Genomic DNA, 19,087 nt, shown 5'->3' with positions numbered 1-19,087 from the left:
AATAGATCGGAAAGTCTATCTAACTACATGGTGTCATTCAAATTCAAACATCAATCATTTCATAACAACAAGTCGGATTTTAAAAGTCTTATGTTTAACTGAAAGCTATGTTTATACTGGTCTATAACAGCATATGTTTTGGAATAACATAGACACATTTTTTTTACTAATTTGAAACATTTTTCAAAAACTGATGAAACTGAACTGACTACCACTGCTATTTTCGCTCAAATTAGAAGGATTGTGGTATTGAAATGGGTTAAAGTGGACATGCTTCGCTTGTTTATATTTGATAACATACATATATACGGCTCCGTAAAATAATTCATTAGATTGTGAACTGATCAATGGATGAAAGGACAGTCTTTGTAGACAAAACAAGTCGTCAAATTTGCCCGTTATCGGTTATAGATGGAGTTTGAACATCTTATCATTTTTCCCTGTATTTTTCCTATGTTTGCCTTCACAAAATGCTGCAAAACCACCCATTATAGAACGTAGAGTGTTTTACCTCGCAGTTTTTAGATAAAAATAGGTATTTTTAGATAAAAAGTACTATTCTTGAATACCATAACAGGCGCGGAACATCCTTCGACCTATAAGATCACAATCGGTTATTTTGAACAGCCTGCGACTACTTCAGGACAACTAAGTTTCACCGAAAAAACGCTTACTCTTCCTCGTTGTCTAGGGTTGTCTTTTCAAGCTTTTCCAAATGATAAATTGTAAAATTCCGTCAAATCTGACGTTTTTCGACAACATGCCCTCCAATGTCTTAAGTACATTGTGTGGGGCTTGTTGAGGCCTTATTAGCAGGGGGCGTTTTATGTACGAAACTTTTTGATTTTTGTCTAGTTCGTTTCCTATCGACTTTCACTCGATCATGGAGAACTGAACGACTTAGACAAGATCTGCTGTGGAAATCAAACCAGCCAATCCTAAAACATACGTTAAATTCCTTAATTTTTAAAATTCTTCAAAATTCCATCTTTAAAGTTTTATTTGAACAGGTAATGGTAATAATTTAAAAAAACATCAATTACTTGTGTAAACATAGTTTAATTCCTTGTAGATAATATGTAGAACATGTATAAACTTTAGGATCTCCACGATGACAAAAGTGTATGAGAAAATATTGAACCCTGTGAGGATCTAACTTTGGGAAATTTTAACAAATATACTACTCAAATAATTTCAAGTTGATTATTTTACAATGAATCTTAATTTTATTGAAACATGTTTAAAAATTAATTTTGCAGAAAACTAATCGAAAAATGGGCAATGTGCACATTGCCCTCCACTCTCATCCATCCATTGAATACATAAATAAAGTTTATGCACAAGTTAATTTCATAAAACATTTCCTGGTTATGTGTATGTTGGTGCCATTCTTTGTGTTTTTAATGCTATCTCTGGATTGTGTTGTAACTAGTTGTTTATTAGTAAGCACAACTTATTAAGTAATTTGTGAATTTCAGTTCAGTTTGTTCAAGTTACGTATATTTCCATAGCCAAATAAACTTGGAAAAGTTATAGTCACATTCGAAAAGAATGCATGGCTTATCATTATTACTATTGATTTGAACATTTGAAATCAAATTATTCAAAATAGAAAAAATATAAAGATGCGCTGATGCACAATAGATCAATTTTTTCAGATCTTCCGCAATATGAGAATATTTTCTTAAACCTCGCGTGAGCAAACGATGCAATATTTGGTCGTTATCCACGATAGCTCATCAACCCCATCGGCCGTTCCTCTTTTCTCTACCAATTACTTTCCTTGACTTCTAGAAATGCTTCGTGGCTTTAGCTTCCCGCGAAAAAGATGAATGTTGTTGTTATTTTTTTATGGTACCTAGCAATCCTCACTTACAAGTCACCGTTTCGTCTTCACGCCCTGCTTTCAAAGCGAACGCAGGGAACACAACAAGACGCTACCGGGACCTTAAACAGGAGAAATATATAATAATAAACCATTAACCCTTTTTCAACGGCCGGGTCAGCCGTAGGGTTCTTTTCCTGTTGTCGTGTGTGACCCAAACAAACGGGAAAAGCTTCGCGGGTTCGCGGTTTGCTACCGCCTTCCTCGCCTTCAGCACCTCGTCGGGGGTTTTGGGGAATTCATTGTCGAACATGTGGTGCGCATATGTTATGCAGCAGCCATTGCTTTGCTGGTACCTTTTAATGCCTCACTCGAAGTTGCCGCTCGAGCAAGGACACGCGTAAGTGTGTGTTTGGATGAGGTAAATTAGCCGATAGTTTGAATAATTTTTGAAATTTTGATGGATATGTAAGTGCTACTTGTGCTCTTGTCGCGAGGTTCATTTTTTGTGGTTCGTTTCTTTCCTTGTTTTGGATTGCCGGCCAATGAAGACCCCCAAGCGGAGCAAGGGTGAATTTCTTCTTCATTAGAGACACACGCATACAACGGGCATACCCTCAATCCTCCATCACCTCGTGGCCCCATGAATCCGGCCACCAGGACCGGATGTCACTTGGCAGTTTTGTTTCATTTCGCTCGGTCAGCCTTATTCCGGCGCGAAAGGCTTCTGCATCCTTGATTGGTGTGAGACTGGGGAGATTTTTGAGTTACTCTCCGCCTCAGCCTTGCCACAGTAACATCCGGTGTTGATGATGGTTTGTTTCTACACGAACAATGTATGGACCGCAAACATTACACACGGGTAACATGATGCACCTCTGGTAAGCTCTCCAAAACGGAAGGAGAGAAAATGTGTTGGAAATTTGAGATGAGCTAAATTGGAGCTAAGTATAGAGGGAGCCTGTTTTTACCAAGAGGTTAGTTATCCTTCCCATTAGCACATTTGGTGCGGTATAAACGATTTTTCCTTGATGCGTTTCATTGTAAAAGAATTAAAACATTAGGTAAGAGGTCAGTAAGATCTCTAGAAAAAATAGATAAGTAAGATATCTTGAAAAGAGAACTTTTGACCCGCAATTGCTAATACCTGATATGAAGTTATAAATTTTCAATTTTAGGACCCTTCGAAGTAAATTTGAGTAATTTTGATACATACACATAGGGTAAAAAGTCTCGTAAGCCCTTAACGGGACAGGTATGACCAACAAGGTCGTTAAGCCAAGAAGAAGTAGATTCAATTTTGTTATAAATCTATCAAATATACAGATATTCTTACGTAGAAAATCATACATATAACAAATTGTTATATCGATAGCATTTAAAATGTTTTTTTTTATACAATTATTCAACGAAATTAAGAGGCCTATAAATTTGCTGGTTCTTACCTCAATTTCTTCCGGCACGAACGGGCAGCTGACCCGTCGCTGGTCATTGTTGGCTACCTCTCGGGTGGCGTAGCCGGACACGACCAGCGCCGCAAACCCGTTCCCGATCAGGAAGCTGCACAGGAGGGTGGCCAGCTCGAAGCTGTTCGCCCGACGACGCCTCAGCACTGCATCGGGAGAAATCAATCGGATTGGCTGTAAAGAGGAGAAACAGCAGAAAAAAAGTTTAGTTGTTTAGTTTTGAAATTATAGCACAAGTTGCATGCAGCAAGAGTTGTAGTAACGGGATGTTTAAAACGGGTAAATCAAAACTCTACTTGAGGTACTAGTGCTAGGTTCTTGGTACTTTGATTTCCAATTGAGCATTTGCGCCAGTTTTCCTTGACATACGGAGCAGCAATTTTGGTGTTTTTACCCCGAATAGAAAAGTGCACTGCTCCATTGACCGAACCATGTCGGAAAACGAAAGAAAAATTCCCCAAAGGCCAGCAGCGCGGGGCCGGACGAATGTCAATTAAGGCATGCGAGGAAGAGAGGGGCATTGGCAGGCGGGCCGAAGGACGCCAAGCTAAGACAGAAAGCAATCTTGCAAGGTGTTGTCCGCAAGCGAGCCGTTGATGAGAGGGAAAACGAACAGACCCCCGATGGCCGCTAGCCGAGTTGCTGGGGTGTTTCCCAAGCATCCGAACTCCGGTCGCATAAGTAAGAGATTGCGAGATCAAGACCTCGATTACTTTACACACGTGTCCACTTTCCCCGTGCTCGTACTTGACATCAATCGTGTGGATCTAGGGGGTGGGCAGTAGGAGGAAAAACTGAACCGATTTTTTCGCCGTGCTCGGATAAAGGATGTATTCCCATTCGGGTTCGAGACGCGGTAGAGTAAAACATCAATCAGAGGAGGGGAAAAACGGGGAACTACCGGAATGACGCACGGGGGACACGCAGCATAGCGCAGCAACGAAGCAGAGAGCATAATGCACGCCCGTTGGCGACGACCGATCCATCGGTCGGACGGTCTCGAAATGTTCGGATGAAAATGATGAAATGACGGATCTCCACGCCGACGGAACGTCGGCGCTCGGTGAACGGATTACGGATTGATGTTTCATCGGAGGATTCGCTGGCGGAATGTGCGATGTGGGTCTCCGGTGCGTACTTGTGTGCCCCCCCCCCCCTCCACCGCTTCTGCTTAGCCATTCCCTTTCGGAATCCTTTTTGGTTTTGTCGAGTTTGTGATTGAGATTGAATCCCGAACGCATAAAAAAGTGAGACGGGTAGAAAGGCGCTCACAAAATCACCGCCCTTGAATAAGAAAACGCGCTCAGAACGGAAGGGTGGAAAGCACTGGGTGTGGAAATCCTTTTGCCCTGCGCTGCGACGAAACCGGACGATGCGCTGCGGAATCAAATAAACGTACGAAGAAGGCAAAAACAAGAAACCGTTTCGAAAAGAAACCCTTCACGACATGGAAAAGTGAACATACACATCGAGGCAAAATGTACAAAAAATAAAAAAAAAAAACAAAACAAAAAAACACTGACGCAAACCTTCTCCAATCCTCCAACGACCGATTGGTGTGAATTATCGAACCTCGAAGTCTTGGGCAAACTAACTTAAGCCTTTTTTGGGCTTTTTCTTCGGGTTTGGGAGGCTATGCGGAGGCACTATCACCCCCATCTGTTCGGCGGCGACGGGAAAGCAATATGAGAGTGATGTGGCGTGGAAACCAAACGGCGCTGATAAATTGAAAGCATACGCAATCCGTACCGAAGGCAATATATGAGGCGCACGGACACCGAACGTGCAAGCGGAGCAGTTGCGAATGTGGAAAGGAAGGTGATGGAAAGCCTAGGAGGAAGGGGGGATATCCTTCGAGACGCTCAAAGCGAGTGATTGGATGATTTGTATGGTGGAAGCGGGCACTGGAGATGAAGTGGAAAATATGATTGTCTAATTTGAACAAAACACTCAAAAATACAGAACAAAATGGAAAACACAAAATACCAACAATTAAGAGCAAGCAATTGTAAAAAAAAAATTAAAAAACAAATCACAAAAATAAAACAGAACTAGAAAAAAAATAACCTACCTAGAATTGAAATGAAAATAGATAACAAATAAAACATTCGTTGCAAAATCATAAAATAACCTTACAAACACTTAAAACACTGATAACATAAAAACAATACGGAAGGAAAGATGTGAAAAATAAACCTCTAAGAATTGGGCGTGAAATGTAAACCGTTTGCTGCAAAATGGCTTACGATTTCCTGTTCGGTACGGCTTGTGCTCGATTGCGTCTGGGAAAACTATCGTCGGAAAAACCGATATACACACATATATCACATGTTTCGTCACATCACTTCAACTTATCAGCGTTTCGGGCTTTTCTTTGGCACCATTCGAGCAAAATTGAAGCGCTCGGAAGGATGGAAGAAGAAAAACCGAACGGAACGACAAAACCAGGACGACAACGTCGACACCGGGAACGAAATCGAAAATGAAACGCTTCTAAGGTAATTGCAATTGGTACACACACACATACACGCACACATACTCATGTATTCGTTCACGCACTATTTGTTGGTCGTCCTTCATGCTAGATGGCTTTTCGGGTTTGCTGACACCTCACCCTGTGACGGGTGTTCCCCGCAGCGTGTGTTTCCCGCACCGGGGTAGGAAAATTGGGAAAATCACAGCTCGAGTGCCTTGGGCGGCAGATTTTCTTTTCTTTCATGCGCATTCCTTTTCCCCCCTTTTCACCTTCTGCTTTCACTTCTCTATCGTGCCATTGACGGTTGATGAAACAATCGCAGTGGAGCACATTCGGGGCGCCCTGGCGTCGAGGTAATTCGTTTTCTTTGCGCCAGCAAATGGCAAGATTGGGCGAATTGGCATCAGCCGAAGAAGATGGAATCGATACGGGCAAGAACGTATGCGCTCAGGTTGCCGGCTGGATGAAGTGTACCTTTGATTTTTGGACGCTAGTTTGCTCTCCGCTTTTGCGTTATTCCTTTTGTTCATTTTAATTAAGACGTCGTGCGATGTCGTGGACTGCCGTGGCGCATTGCAATCCATTGCGGCAGTTGCTCTTAGGATCTTTAGAACCAAACAAACAAACTGACAAACCGAGCAATTTTTAGTTTCATAACAATTCTGAAAACAACTAATATGAACAAAAGTGTTATAGCGGTAAGTGGTGAAGATAAATACGGTATGAAAATTGCTCTTCTTCAAAATAAAGCTACATGAAATAAACGTTAAAGATTTCGTGATTGATTTAAATGTATAAAAGAAGATTCTACTTTCTGAAAAAAACCGCCATGTTGTATCAAACCTCTAGCAAAAAACTAAATTGTTGTTGCAAACTTAAACACGCATGAAATACTTATCCTTACTAGTCAATGAATATAGAACTTGTCATGCATGAAGCAAATAACTTAACTAAAACTGTTTCGTTTGAAATAATCCCCGCTGAATTGAACGCTAATCACTTTTATTTACGAAAAAGTAATGAACATACTTGAACAATCCATGAGTTAACCAATAGTTTTGACAGTTATGACTATTGTTTGGTTTATAAATTAAAAAACGTTTTGTTTGATGACCTTATTGTTAACTTAACAATCATAAAAAACAGGCTGTCTTTGCTTTTAAACCACAATTAATTTAAAATTAGGCCAAGTTTTTTAAGCTTAAACATTTATTTTATCGTGTTAAAAGCATTGGATTCGTTAAGAAATGGTACGTAATGAATTGTCAACATTCATTGTTTGAGATTGCTGGTGAGTTCCCTCCAATATCCTATCTGCATGTCCTTGAATTCCTGTTGTCCTTCAGTATGTTATATCTTACTCGTCATTTGGCAGTATTTGTGTCAAATCAATCGGACGGTTCGTATGCCACGTTTAAAATTATTATTATCTATGTTCATCCCATTTACGCAGAGACTTGAATGTTTAATATTGCAGGAGTTATTTTCACAGCTAGCTTATAAACACTTCTAATCTTCATAAGTGCAATTTGCAGAGCTGTGCATCGCCATCGTATAACAATAAAAGGCGAGAACTTAAACCCAAAAGTGCCTTCCACCGTCGACCCTTACGCGCCTTGGAGTGAAAATGATTTATTGCCGCACATGAAAGTTGGGCTCTTGCAATATAAATTCAGATTGCACTCCCTTCCTGCAGTTCGTATCCTGCTCGCGCTGGCAGGCTCACAGCCCAAACATTAAGGGTGGTCAGTAATCGATTTACAAACACTCCGTAAAAGCTGAGCCTGGCAAGGGAGAAAACATGTTTGCGAAAAAGAAACAGAGAGAAGAGTCTATTTGAATTTAAGGACACACCGTGTGACCGACGGCCCTAACTTCTAACAGGCAATGGTCGGTAGATGGTACGGAAGGAATCGCAAATGGCAAAAAAGTATGTGCTGCAGAGGAAGAAAAACAGAATAAAAAACGGCAACATAAAACATTGACCTTCCCAGGGAGAACCCACAGGAGAGTAAAGGAGATTACAAAAGGAGGAGCAAAAATAAAACTCGACACAGAAATGATCCTGCCATTGCTTTGTTTTGTTTTATTCCGCCTGCCCTTTCAACCTCCTCCACAACAAACCGCTTGGTAGAGGTGAAGGTGCGGTGCTGGGTTGGCGAATGATGTGGAAACATTTAAATTCCATCTTCCCACGGCCGTGTACCTTCGGTGCCAGGTACAATTACCATCCGCCGTTCGTAGTTCCGAAGACGTTCGTTCGCAGAAGATCAATTCCGACACCGTGGTCTTCTTCATTTTCGCTGGGTGCGGGGTTCCGCTCGGATCGCTGGATTTTCTGTGCCAAGGCCATTCATGACGGCTAGGCGGCCAATGGCTCTGGAGAACTGGGCCACCGTGCGCCCCGACGCTGAAGGCAACCACTTTCACCAAAGGCGAGCCCGACGAGGTCGCATCCTATGCCGGATTTGGAAGGTCTTTTCCTCATTCCAAGAACGAAGGCAAGGGAATGAAGAATTTTATTTCACATCGTTTTAAATCCGTAAAAATCCCCTTTCTCTCTCTCTCTCTCTTTCTCTCCGTGTGTGCGAGTCTATGTAGTTCTTTGCACTCTACGCCTGGCGCAAGGACTGGCCCGGGGTTCGGTGTACGCTGCAGACACCACAATCCTATTTACTTCCTTCTATGTTTGCGCTGCAAACGATCGCACACAGCCAAACGGTGGCCTGGACTGCTGGACTGCCAACTGACCCACTGACCAAAGCGGAACGGAAAGAAGCATAAATTGATGAAACTTTTGCAGGGCAGCAAAAAAAAATTCCATCTCCTTACGTTGGTCTTCCAAAGTTTAAGCTCATTCTGAAAGTATAGTTTCCACTCCCACGTTCTCTGGTTGGTTTTTGGTCCTTTTATTCTCGTACTCTAAACCTTTATTTACTTTTACTCCTACCCGTTTCCGCTCCTGGCAAATGTATTTCCTCACAAAGCTTTGATGCAACAAGTGGTTTGTCGTTTTGTTCCATTTATTTCGTTCCTACATATTTCTGGTCATCGGGAGGCATCGAAAATGCATTTACTTTGCACGGGGCGAAGGCGATATGTTTTATTTTCACCTCTAAGGACGACGTAAGCGCTCCGTCCAGCATCCGGTGCATCGAAAAAAAGAAAAAGATCGTATAAAAATGTTGTGGCAGGATTATGGTCGGGTTTACTCGTAAAGCTCGGTCCGATTACCGACCGACGTCTTACCGACATGGAAATCCGCGTGCCACGTGGAAACTGCTTATGAGAAGTGCTCCATCAAACGGTAGTAAAAGTATCACTTTGTCCGGCGGTGTGCAGCAAAGCAGGACCAACCGTCGGTCGGCTCCGTTTGCTGAGGTGACGAAGGGAAAGGCAGAAGCGTTGTCCCTGTTCAACGACCTCACCGAGCAGTTAACGATCGCACTTGCCATAATTGTTATGGCTACCGTCGGGATCCGATGCGTAAACAGAGCTCCACCGAACAGAGATTTTTCCCCCTCAACAGTGGGGTCCGATTTTTCCACGAAACCTTTTTATCGGTGTTTGTTTACCTCCTTTAGCGGCCAACGTATCGGAGACCAACCTTTCGGCGTCCATAATAAATTTATGTACTCTCGCGCACACGGGCGAGGATTATTATGATGCTACCCAGCGCCGGTAATGTGGTGTTAAGTGGGCTAAATCACATCCTACCGCTTCGCATCCCCAAATACTGGCCTCCCTTCGCGATCTCAATCGGAAAAGGAGGAGACCGGTTGGATTCACTTCTTACGGTGTGTGTTATTTTTTATAGTATACCGGATCACCTTCAAGCAACACACAGAAAAAAAAGAAAACCCATTCACATAAAAACGGAATCACGCATAAAACCCATAAAAAAGGCACCCATCCCCATCCCCATACGGCCGGGGGGTGTCGGTTGTGACGGGGCGGACATGGATCATTGCATCATCGTTTTGCGCTTTTACAACTCGAACCGGCGATCTCGAGCAAACTCCCGGTCGTCCGTGGTAGTAAAATCGCATTTGTGAATGAAATGCGCCAACCCTTCCCCCTGGAACCCCTCCCCAACAGTCTCTCTCCCTCTCTTCAGGACCAGTCTTTTCCTGTCTGGTTCGGATTTTCTCCCCTCTTCGTTTCGGGGAAGGTGGGCGAGGAAACGGTAGTTTGGTGGTTTATGGAGCCATTCCAGCAAAGCGTTTATTTATGTGCTTATGCCAGCCAGTTCTTCGGCGAAGGGAGAAGAACTCGAAGGTAGGACGATTAGGGGAAGGGTGAGAAAAAAGCTTTGGCACAGCCATAGAAAAACACAAGAAAAAACAAATGCCGGATTCAGTAGAGCACACCACAGATAAAGAAACTGCAAGGACTTCAGGCAGCCTCAGACAGATCACCTAACGAGAGAGATGGACGGCAAATGGAAGCTATAAGGAGGGTGGGTGAGGAAAAGAGAGAATTAAAAACAACAACAACAAAGTACAAAAAAGAGTGAGCGAGAGAGGTAAGAAATGGGATTGCAATGAGAAAATGATGTGTTAAGGAGAGATAAAAGTAAAAACAGATATAAAAATGGAAATAAAATTATATCGCCCGAGCGAATGCGAATGTTATGGCTTTTCTGTACATAGAATCTCATTCGTTCTCTCTCTCTCTACCTCCCATTCGTGTTTTTTTTTCTATTCCCTCGTCGCCTGATTTTGGCACACAGTCTACTTCCGTTTTATGGGATTTTCCGTTGTTGTTGCCAGCATCTTTCCAACCTTCCTTGCCTTGCCTTGCTCGATTTTGGCAAGTTGCTTTCGTCTCTCGGCTGAACAAGACTGCTGCCGGATGTCTTCTCGATTGTCCTGACTGCTTGCTCGTAATGATTGTGCGGTGGTGGTAGTGATGCCCTCATTTCAAGGCTCTTTCTTGCCCTTGGCCCTTTTGGGTACGACGGGCGGAAGTTGGTAGAAAATAAAAACGAACAGTTAGCAAAAGAACCGCCCGGGTTCGGAGCACATAAACATACAACCACGTGGTGTCGAGAGGGCTTGTGTTGGAAGATAGGGGGTGTCACGAACACATCCATGCATCCGTGTTTGGGATTTTCCGAAGATTCTCCAAGCCCCCATCCACCTCGTTGTCTCTTTCGACCCGTTTTCCCTGCGCCAGGCGGAATTCATTCATGGAAAGTTTTCCCGCTTTTTAAGAAGGGCCAAGACGAATGCGCCCCCAGTGTCGAATGGTAGCAGGAAAGAGACTGGCAGTACAAGCAGGAGTTAGAAACCTCCCACCCTCAACAAGACAACAAACTCAGTCCGTATCCTTTTGCTCTATCTTCCGTTTCCCCTTCAAGCAGTTTGATTTCCTTATCCTTCGACCGGAGCCATCCTTTACCGGATGTTTTCTTTCTTCCATCGGAGGGCAACGTCTTGGCGGGCATCGTAACCTTCCTCAACTTGGAGATTTGGTTTCTTTTTCTTGTGGTCTTTAAGAAACGTCTGCAGTAGGAGTCCTACGCCCATTGATTGTTACCGGTATCTAAGCACTTTCTCACCTGTTGTCTATGAAAAGACGTAGGTGTCGTTTTGAGACGTTGCTTTCTATTGCCTTCGATTTGGTAATTACACTGCTTGAGCAGTAGCCGTATATTAAATTTGCATATGTTTTTGTGATCGAATGCTAAAGGCTTCAATAACAAATAACAGCAACGTTAAGATTTGCCCAGTTATCTTTTAAGTTATTTTAATTATAGAGTAATGTATAAGCATCTCTTCGTCTTGTGAATTACGGAAATGTGTTATCTAGTTGTTGTAAGACAGCATTTTTTCTATAAATTTATAACACGTGTTATTTTCGATCTAGAGGAGGATATTTTAGATCTAGGCTAGGGAATCTTGGATTTTCAAAAATTGTCACTTCATATCCGTTTTACCGAAAGACATCGCCTTAATTTTGGAACAGTTTGTAAACTTATGTTATTTCTTCATGATTAATCTGAAATTTTTAATTTTATTTGCCAGCATTATCTTGTTTTTTTTTAAACTAGAAAGCTGCCTTTTGAAATCAGAATATTTATGCAATTTCAAACTTACAATAAATTTGAATATCCATGCCAAATTTCAGCATAATTGGGAAAAACTTACCCATCATGACAAAAACAAATATTTTCAATTCAGTTCAAATTGTTCACTTTGTAATTTGCTTTCAATTAACATTTAGCTATTACTAAATCTATCATAACGTATGGAGTTTTTAAATGTAAACTTTCTCTGGAAGTTCTAGGATTATTCATAATTAAATGACACACACATTTTTCCGGAAATTTGAATTCATTGTGTAAAAGTAATCGTTTTTAATACCCTTGTCATTTTTTGTCATCCCTAAAGCATAAAAAATATACTTGTTTGCCACAACGAGCGACGAATCTTCAACACTAATCGAAATGGCAGTAGTGGTGGCATTGGTTATGGCTCGAAACGTATCCCATGCTGTATCGAGGAAAGGGCCGACGTGGGCTCGACCGGAAAAGAATCAAATATAAGCAAAAGCGAAAAGCGAAATGATTTATTGTTTGTCGGTTAATAAAAATCAAAGTATCGTTTTTCGGCTGCGAGCGTGTGTGTGTGTGTGTGGTCTCTTGCTTTTGGGGTAAGACAGTTGCCATCAGCACCAGCCGTAAGAAACAGGGCAAAGAGAAGAAAATACTTCGACACTTTGCGGAACAAATTTCGACTCCCTTTCCGCATTGACGCTGTGGTGTCGGAAAGTGTACGCTTAGCCCCAAACACTCGACGGCGAAGATGATGCAGAGTGTGATTGTGGGAGGGAGCTTTTCTTGAAGTAAACTTTTTCGTCCACCCGCCTCGTTCACATGTTCCGGCTGCTCGTACGAAGCCGAAGACGATGCCCGCCCGGAGAAACTTGCTGACGACGATAAGCATGACGATAATAATGATAAACTGCTACGTCTTTGTGAAACGCCGAGCCCACATTCCACAGTCCTCACTCGTTCGGTCGTGGTGTGTTTAATAGTTGTGCGTATGTGTTTCCGGTTCGTCCGGTGGCTTCCGAGACCACTCCTGGAAGGCTTGTTGGCCCCGGGGTGAGTTGATCGCTCCCGGCGGGGCGTTGGCAAAGCGATTGTGATGCGTAATTAATAAGCAAGTAATTATGATATTTATTTGATTGCTTCCATCGCCGGAACGGAATGAAAGGGATGCGACTTGAGGAGGGGAAAACGCAAACGATCGAGGTCAGGGTAAATGAAAAGGATGTTTGGCCTGCGCCAAAAGGCAGGGATTGGTACGGAAAAGGTAAGTGAAAGACGGATTAGCAGAGGATTAGTTTCACGGAGGATTTATTTTCCCGCACTTGGGAAAAGTCTGGCAACAAGTGGTGTTTGAGATGGCTGACGGGCGAATGTTGAAGGAACTCTTAATGCCAATGCTTTTTTCGTTTGTGATTTCCATCATAGCTCAGAGATTATACCATCAAAAACAAATGCTAAATGTAACGAAAAAATATCATTAAATGCGGGAGTAAAAAGTTTGTATAAAAGATTTCTATTTGATTGACATTTCCTGCGTGGTAAACACATAAAACAACATTCCGTGACACTGGTAAGTCAACCTGTGATGCACTTGGACAACTGACAGTCCACAAACAGCTGGTAAAAGGGCACAGAAATCTATTGAGTGAACGATAATGATGATGATGATTAGGAAGAAGATGACGCTGACGGTTGCATCGGGGAAGGGGAAAGGGAAATAACTATTAAACATCTCCCGCCGCCACCATCCAACCGCCAGCCTGCATTCCACGGGTGAAGAATGGAAGCAGTTTGTTCGAGTTTGTGCTCGCAATCAACGATGTACATAAATTTGGACCACGTCGACGGCAGACCGGAAGCGAAACCGAAAGGACGACTTTGCGCGACCGGCGTGGCATGGGAAATTGGTTGGTTAGCCGGTCCGTTGCAGTACACTTCACACAAACACAAACACACGTACAGAAGCGAACCGTTTTGATGCAAGCGCTGCCTCAGCTCAACGTCAAGGATCAACTGGTGTCCTCTTGGCTCGGAGGAGTTTGTGTGAAGAAATGTTGGGCTGGTGAAACTATTCGAACTGCACCGCAACAGCGCGAAAGGCGTGAAGATGCCGGCATTACTGACAATCTTCGGCTTCGGAAATGCTGTCGCTCAAAATATGTGCTAATAGGCCCGCCACGTGCTCGGTCCGGGGGAAGATTAAGTGAGTGTAGGGCGTTTGCGTGTGTGTGGCCCTTCCGCGGATGGGCTCCCCGAGCCGCCGGTCTTGGAATGCGTCGAGCGCAAGACAGTGGAAAGGAATTCTTCTTCGCTGCAAACGATTGAAGTAACCACTTAATCATGCTTCCGAGGATTCTGTAACACATATTTGGGATCGTTGCCCATCGCACTGTCAATGTTGATTGGTTGGCATTTCAATCAGTTTGTTTTTTGAATGCTCCATTTTCCAAAGTGTTTATGATTGCAATTTGTTACAATGTATTTAAATTCGAAAAAGAACCGTAGGATATATGAACTCTTTGAATGAACCAAATAAGTTTTCAACTTCTCCCCTGCTACTTTTAGCAGTTTTTAAATAACTTTCCAACCAGTTATATTACTATAGGGTGATCAAGTATGTCAAAAAACGATTTGAAAAAATTATACGAACTTGTGTTTAGAGGAAACCTAGTTTTCTTTTCACTGCTGGTCCTTTAATATTCCTAGAAACTGCTGCTTTGACATGTTGTCGTAAATATATTTTGTCGGTTCTCACATAATTTTTATGGGTTGGACTTTGGAACTATTTTGCGGATTCAGCTCTTTTGATACGAATTCCAGTCCGTTGGATTTGTATTACGTTTTCATAATTTTTGCTTAACGTACTAATGCTAAATTCTGTTAAAACATTACCGGATCATTATATTCATGGAATCTCAGAAAGTAGGTGTCGCAGTAGGACCAGCATTCTCTGACTTCCGCTGTTATTGTATCGGTTGTCATAAATGGATCGCAAAGCATTCTACACTCGCAAATTACTTGCCAACCCAGTTCATTTTGAACAAAATTTTCGGTTTAAAGTGATTTAGTGGCATCTTGCATAATTTGCCCAGTACGAACCGTGTCGAACCGATCATCCGGAATGGTCTTATAATCAAATTTGGCGTAGGTTTCATTGTCCATGATAACGCATGGAGCAATTTATTGTAGAACTGTTAGAACTGTATTGTTTGCTCGATTGATGGTACCCTTTGGAGGCTCCCAGCTTTTGGTCCTATCTCGTACGGAACCACCCTTTTTTCTCAAGCTTCGATCAAGTCTAGGGTACAAAGTGCCAGGTCTTCGTTCAGATTCCAAAGCAAATCCCTACTTAGTGCGTTTCTAATTCCTAAGATACTTACATTGTGAATTGCGTTTCTAACTCCTCAGATACTCAAATCTTCAATTTTCGCCCACTGACTAGTGAAACATTGCAAATAGTATATCATTTGTGCAAGATTCCTTTGCGAAATTTCGAAGAAATGCTTAGCGTTTTGGTGAAACCTTGATGTACCGGCACTTGAGATTGATTGATTTATAGCTTTGAATGTAAACTATAAGCTATATTTATAAAAGCTATATTTATCAAACTCTTAAAAATTTACAGGAGTTATACGTTTGAAAAAAAAGTTGTTTAAAGTTAAGTAGTTTTACGAAAAAACATCTCGCTTGAACTATTTCATCTTAAGCCACGAAATTTTTGAATTTATTGTTATAATTTAATCTGTTCCATTGGTTTTATGTTTAAGCATCGCTTACATACGCAGGTCGAATCTAAGGACAAAGCTCTTGCTGTCTCAAAACCATCCTGTGTCGTTTATTAGAATTGAACAAAGACGAAAAAAACGAAATCGTAGCTTACAGCTCCGGGCTTCCGAGCAGACGGTTCGGGCAAGTGCATCCTGGGCTCATCAGCTTTCATCGGAACGCGTCAATCAAACGCACCAACGAGACGAGCCACGGTCATACGAAACGTCAATCCCGGGATCAAATTACCATTTCGCCCGTGATCGGTCGATTCCGGGCTCGCGGCGAAATGCGCCGAATGTGTCCTCAAAAGTGCCACATAGCCAAATGCCTCCTTTTTGCTTTATTTTTTTCTGTATTCACTTCCTCCTCGCGCATCATTCGCTGTCAATGACGGCCGGGGAGGTGGTTGTCAAACAAAAAAAAAAAAACAAAAGAAAAACCAAACGATCGAAGGGGTTGGCGTGGGGCAAAAACGGGTTGAAAAACTGCAGTGAAACTAACAAAAAAGTAAGGAAGAAAGAACGGAAAAAATCGCCCGCAGTGTCGCGCTGGATGCGGCTGCGGTCGGCGCGCTTGCCAGCAGCAGCACGGTTGCCAAATGTTCGAACTGGCCCAATGATGGAAGGTAAATGGAGAACAGAACGGTGCAATCGAAGAGAAAAAAAAGTATGCTGCCGGCAAGCACGGAAGAGCATACCGATGCGGCTAAAGGTGCACAACGCAGCGACCGCGAGAGCGAACGAGACATCCGGATACACACACACACACGCACACGCGGTCAACGATTGCTGCTGGGAATTATGCTCGCCAGCGAAAAGCTCTCCTCCAAACTCACGGTCTGGGAGTTCAACGTCACGCCAAACGACTTTCGGTGCCAGCCGTTGTTGTTTGTACGCACTACGTCGACGACGACGAAGCCGACGCCGGCTGCTGGCTACCCTCCCTCGGATGCGGTCCCTCTTCAGTGCACAGGCCACCGAAACCCAATTGCCCAACTACTTCCTTCTTAATCCTTCTGCGCCAACAAAGTCCTGCGACACCCCGTAAAGCTCCCCCGTTCTATCGTTCCCGGTGTCTCTCGTTTGGTTGCTCACTTCGCACCGGCTCCAGCGAGGGCTTGTTTCGTTTCGTTGGTAAATTGTGTTGTTTGTCAAATGCAAAAACCTCGCCGGTCGGTCGCGGCCCTGGACCGGTAAGTGACGTCTGTTAGCGGTCTGTTTACCCGAAGGCGATTTCCGCGCAAAGGGATCTGTCCACCGATTTGTTGTTCGTTGATTTCATGTTACTATTAAAATCTTGTAATACCCGAAGCTATCGAATGTGAAAACAAAACGTTTAAGTTTAATGTTTTTTTTTCGATTTCCAAGTTGTATTGCAAAGTACAAAGTATTACATTTATTGATTAAATTCTTTAGTTTTTTTTTTCAAACATTAAATAATAATCCGCTCAAAAGTGTTTATGCTCAAAAATAAAATAAATAAAAGAACGGAAATAGTAGGAATAGTTTATACCATACATAAATGAGACACCCACTTTGAGAATGTTGAGAAGATAGCAAATAGACCCACGTAAACTATAGATTTAAGAAAATGGAAGCAATAAAAAACGGTAAAGAATTTAAAAACAAGGATTGGTTTATTCATTATTGCAGAACAGGTCAAAACAATGAGATGTCATAGCAATAACAACAATCAGAACAGTTAAATAAAAAGTAATCTAATTATTATCATTACGTCAGGTCGGGGATTGATGTTCGATAGAAAGCAAAACTAGAGTTAGCTGTTAACTATGTTCTAAAATACTAGGAACACGTTAAAGTATAATTTTACTTTCGTTGTGATCTTTTTTAACATTCAACCTTGATTGGAAGTAGAATACTTCCTTGCTAGTTTGTCGCAGCATTACTTCAGAAAATCTGGCCACAAGTGCTACAAACGTGCTTCCCTTCGGTTGAGATATAGACCATCGCCATCTATTGGAGTCGTACAGGGCGCTGGCTCTTACACCATGTTTGCAGTGCGTGTCTGCAGCTCAACGTGCAGCAGAACACCGGCCTGCGACCGATAATCTCGACCGTATCGAACGCATCTCCGATCACCTTGACCGAACGGATCCAACGACGATGGAGACACGGGACAGCTCCGTTTATCTCGGCGCTGCCAAACGGACGCTCTTCGGTTCGCGGATCCGATCCCCGAGATGGTCAAGCGAGATGTTTGATGATTGGTCGCGTTCTGTTTGGACGATGTCAACGCTACGGAACGCTGAAAAACGGTCGATGTAATGAGTGGGGCGCTCGGCGAACGTCATTACCGAAACTTTTGGCTTTACCCGCCCGGTCGTGTAGTTGTTTGTTTGAGGACGTTTCGTTAAAATCCCGCCTCGACGCGCTCCGTTTCTAATGACGAAGGAAATCGTTCGCGCCCGGTCCCGCCATTTCTCACCGGCGAAGCGACAGATGGCTCGGCGTGGTAAGAAAGTGAAACGGGAAGGAAAAAGAAAAACCTTCCGGTGACAAAACCGAAACGGGTACAGGCAGGTACCGAATGACGAATGCATAATTTAAACATGCAGCCGACGGTGGTGTTGTAGAACGGATTTCATCGTTGGTAAGGCAGGATCGAGCCGGCCAGGGCGGACTTTTCCACTCCCTCGGAACCGGAGCATGAAGCGGGAAGATGTTTCCCGATGGTGGCTTAGAAGAGTGCCTTCGCAGATCGATTGGTTGGACGCCGAGACGGGCGATTAAATTGCAACCCGCTCGTCGTTTAATTGCGATGTAATTGATGTCAAATACGCACCGAAACAAGATTTGTCTTCGTAGGGAGTTTTAGCCACCGTAATTGGCTTCCCGCCCGACGAAAGGCCACTCCTGGGCCTCGGAAGAGTGGATTCGAGTAAAAGGGGAGGCCGGGTGAAGGACGAAACATCGTTTAGCGGAGCGAGGCGCGACCGCATTGCGATCGAAGAAGTCCTGCCCTGCGTATCCTCGATCGCGTATCGCGTCGTGTTGGCGCGTAGCGTGATAAAACCGCAAAAATGCATTCGGCCATGTTCCGTTCGCTGCAGTCGGTGCATTTGGCCCACCCTCTGGAGACTTTCCCCCTTTCGTGCACACCGGGGAGGTGCGCTGGGGCCTGATTTTAATTTATAATTTCCAACGCGAGTGTGATGTTGAGCGCCACGAGCTCGCGAGGAATTTTCGAATCGCGAACTCGTGCGTGGCGAATTGCGCTGCCCTTGACATCTGCGTCGTCGTCGCGTTGTCGTCTTCGTCGCCGGAGTCGATTAGTTAGATAAAAACGTGAGTTGTTATCGTGTTTTGTTGATATGTCGCTCGTGGGTATGCGCTTTTTTTCCTCGACAACGTTCTTACGGGACGGAATGCCGTAACGTTTTGTAAGTCGCTGCAAAGTGTCGGTTTTCGTTCTGCAACGTCCAGCTGATGTGCGGAGCCGGACAATCTTGGGTTGCTTGTTCTTTTCTTCGCACA

The 19,087-nt window shown here is 43.4% G+C and overlaps 1 protein-coding gene across 1 annotated transcript in view; it reads right to left on the bottom strand.

Annotated features, from left to right (window-relative positions):
* The window catches only part of LOC131262706 (coiled-coil domain-containing protein lobo), a 48,609-nt gene that overhangs the window by 9,812 nt on the left and 19,710 nt on the right, over positions 1-19,087 (bottom strand). Inside the window, exon 2 of the mRNA XM_058264770.1 lies at positions 3,271-3,465. Coding sequence (XP_058120753.1) covers positions 3,271-3,465 — 195 coding nt within the window. The remainder of the gene's footprint in view (positions 1-3,270; positions 3,466-19,087) is intronic.

This window comes from Anopheles coustani, chromosome 3 (genome assembly GCF_943734705.1).
Source record: "Anopheles coustani chromosome 3, idAnoCousDA_361_x.2, whole genome shotgun sequence".
NCBI lineage: Eukaryota > Metazoa > Arthropoda > Insecta > Diptera > Culicidae > Anopheles > Anopheles coustani.
The sequence above is the reverse complement of the archived record's forward strand: the minus strand, read 5'-3'. Positions and strand labels throughout refer to the sequence as shown.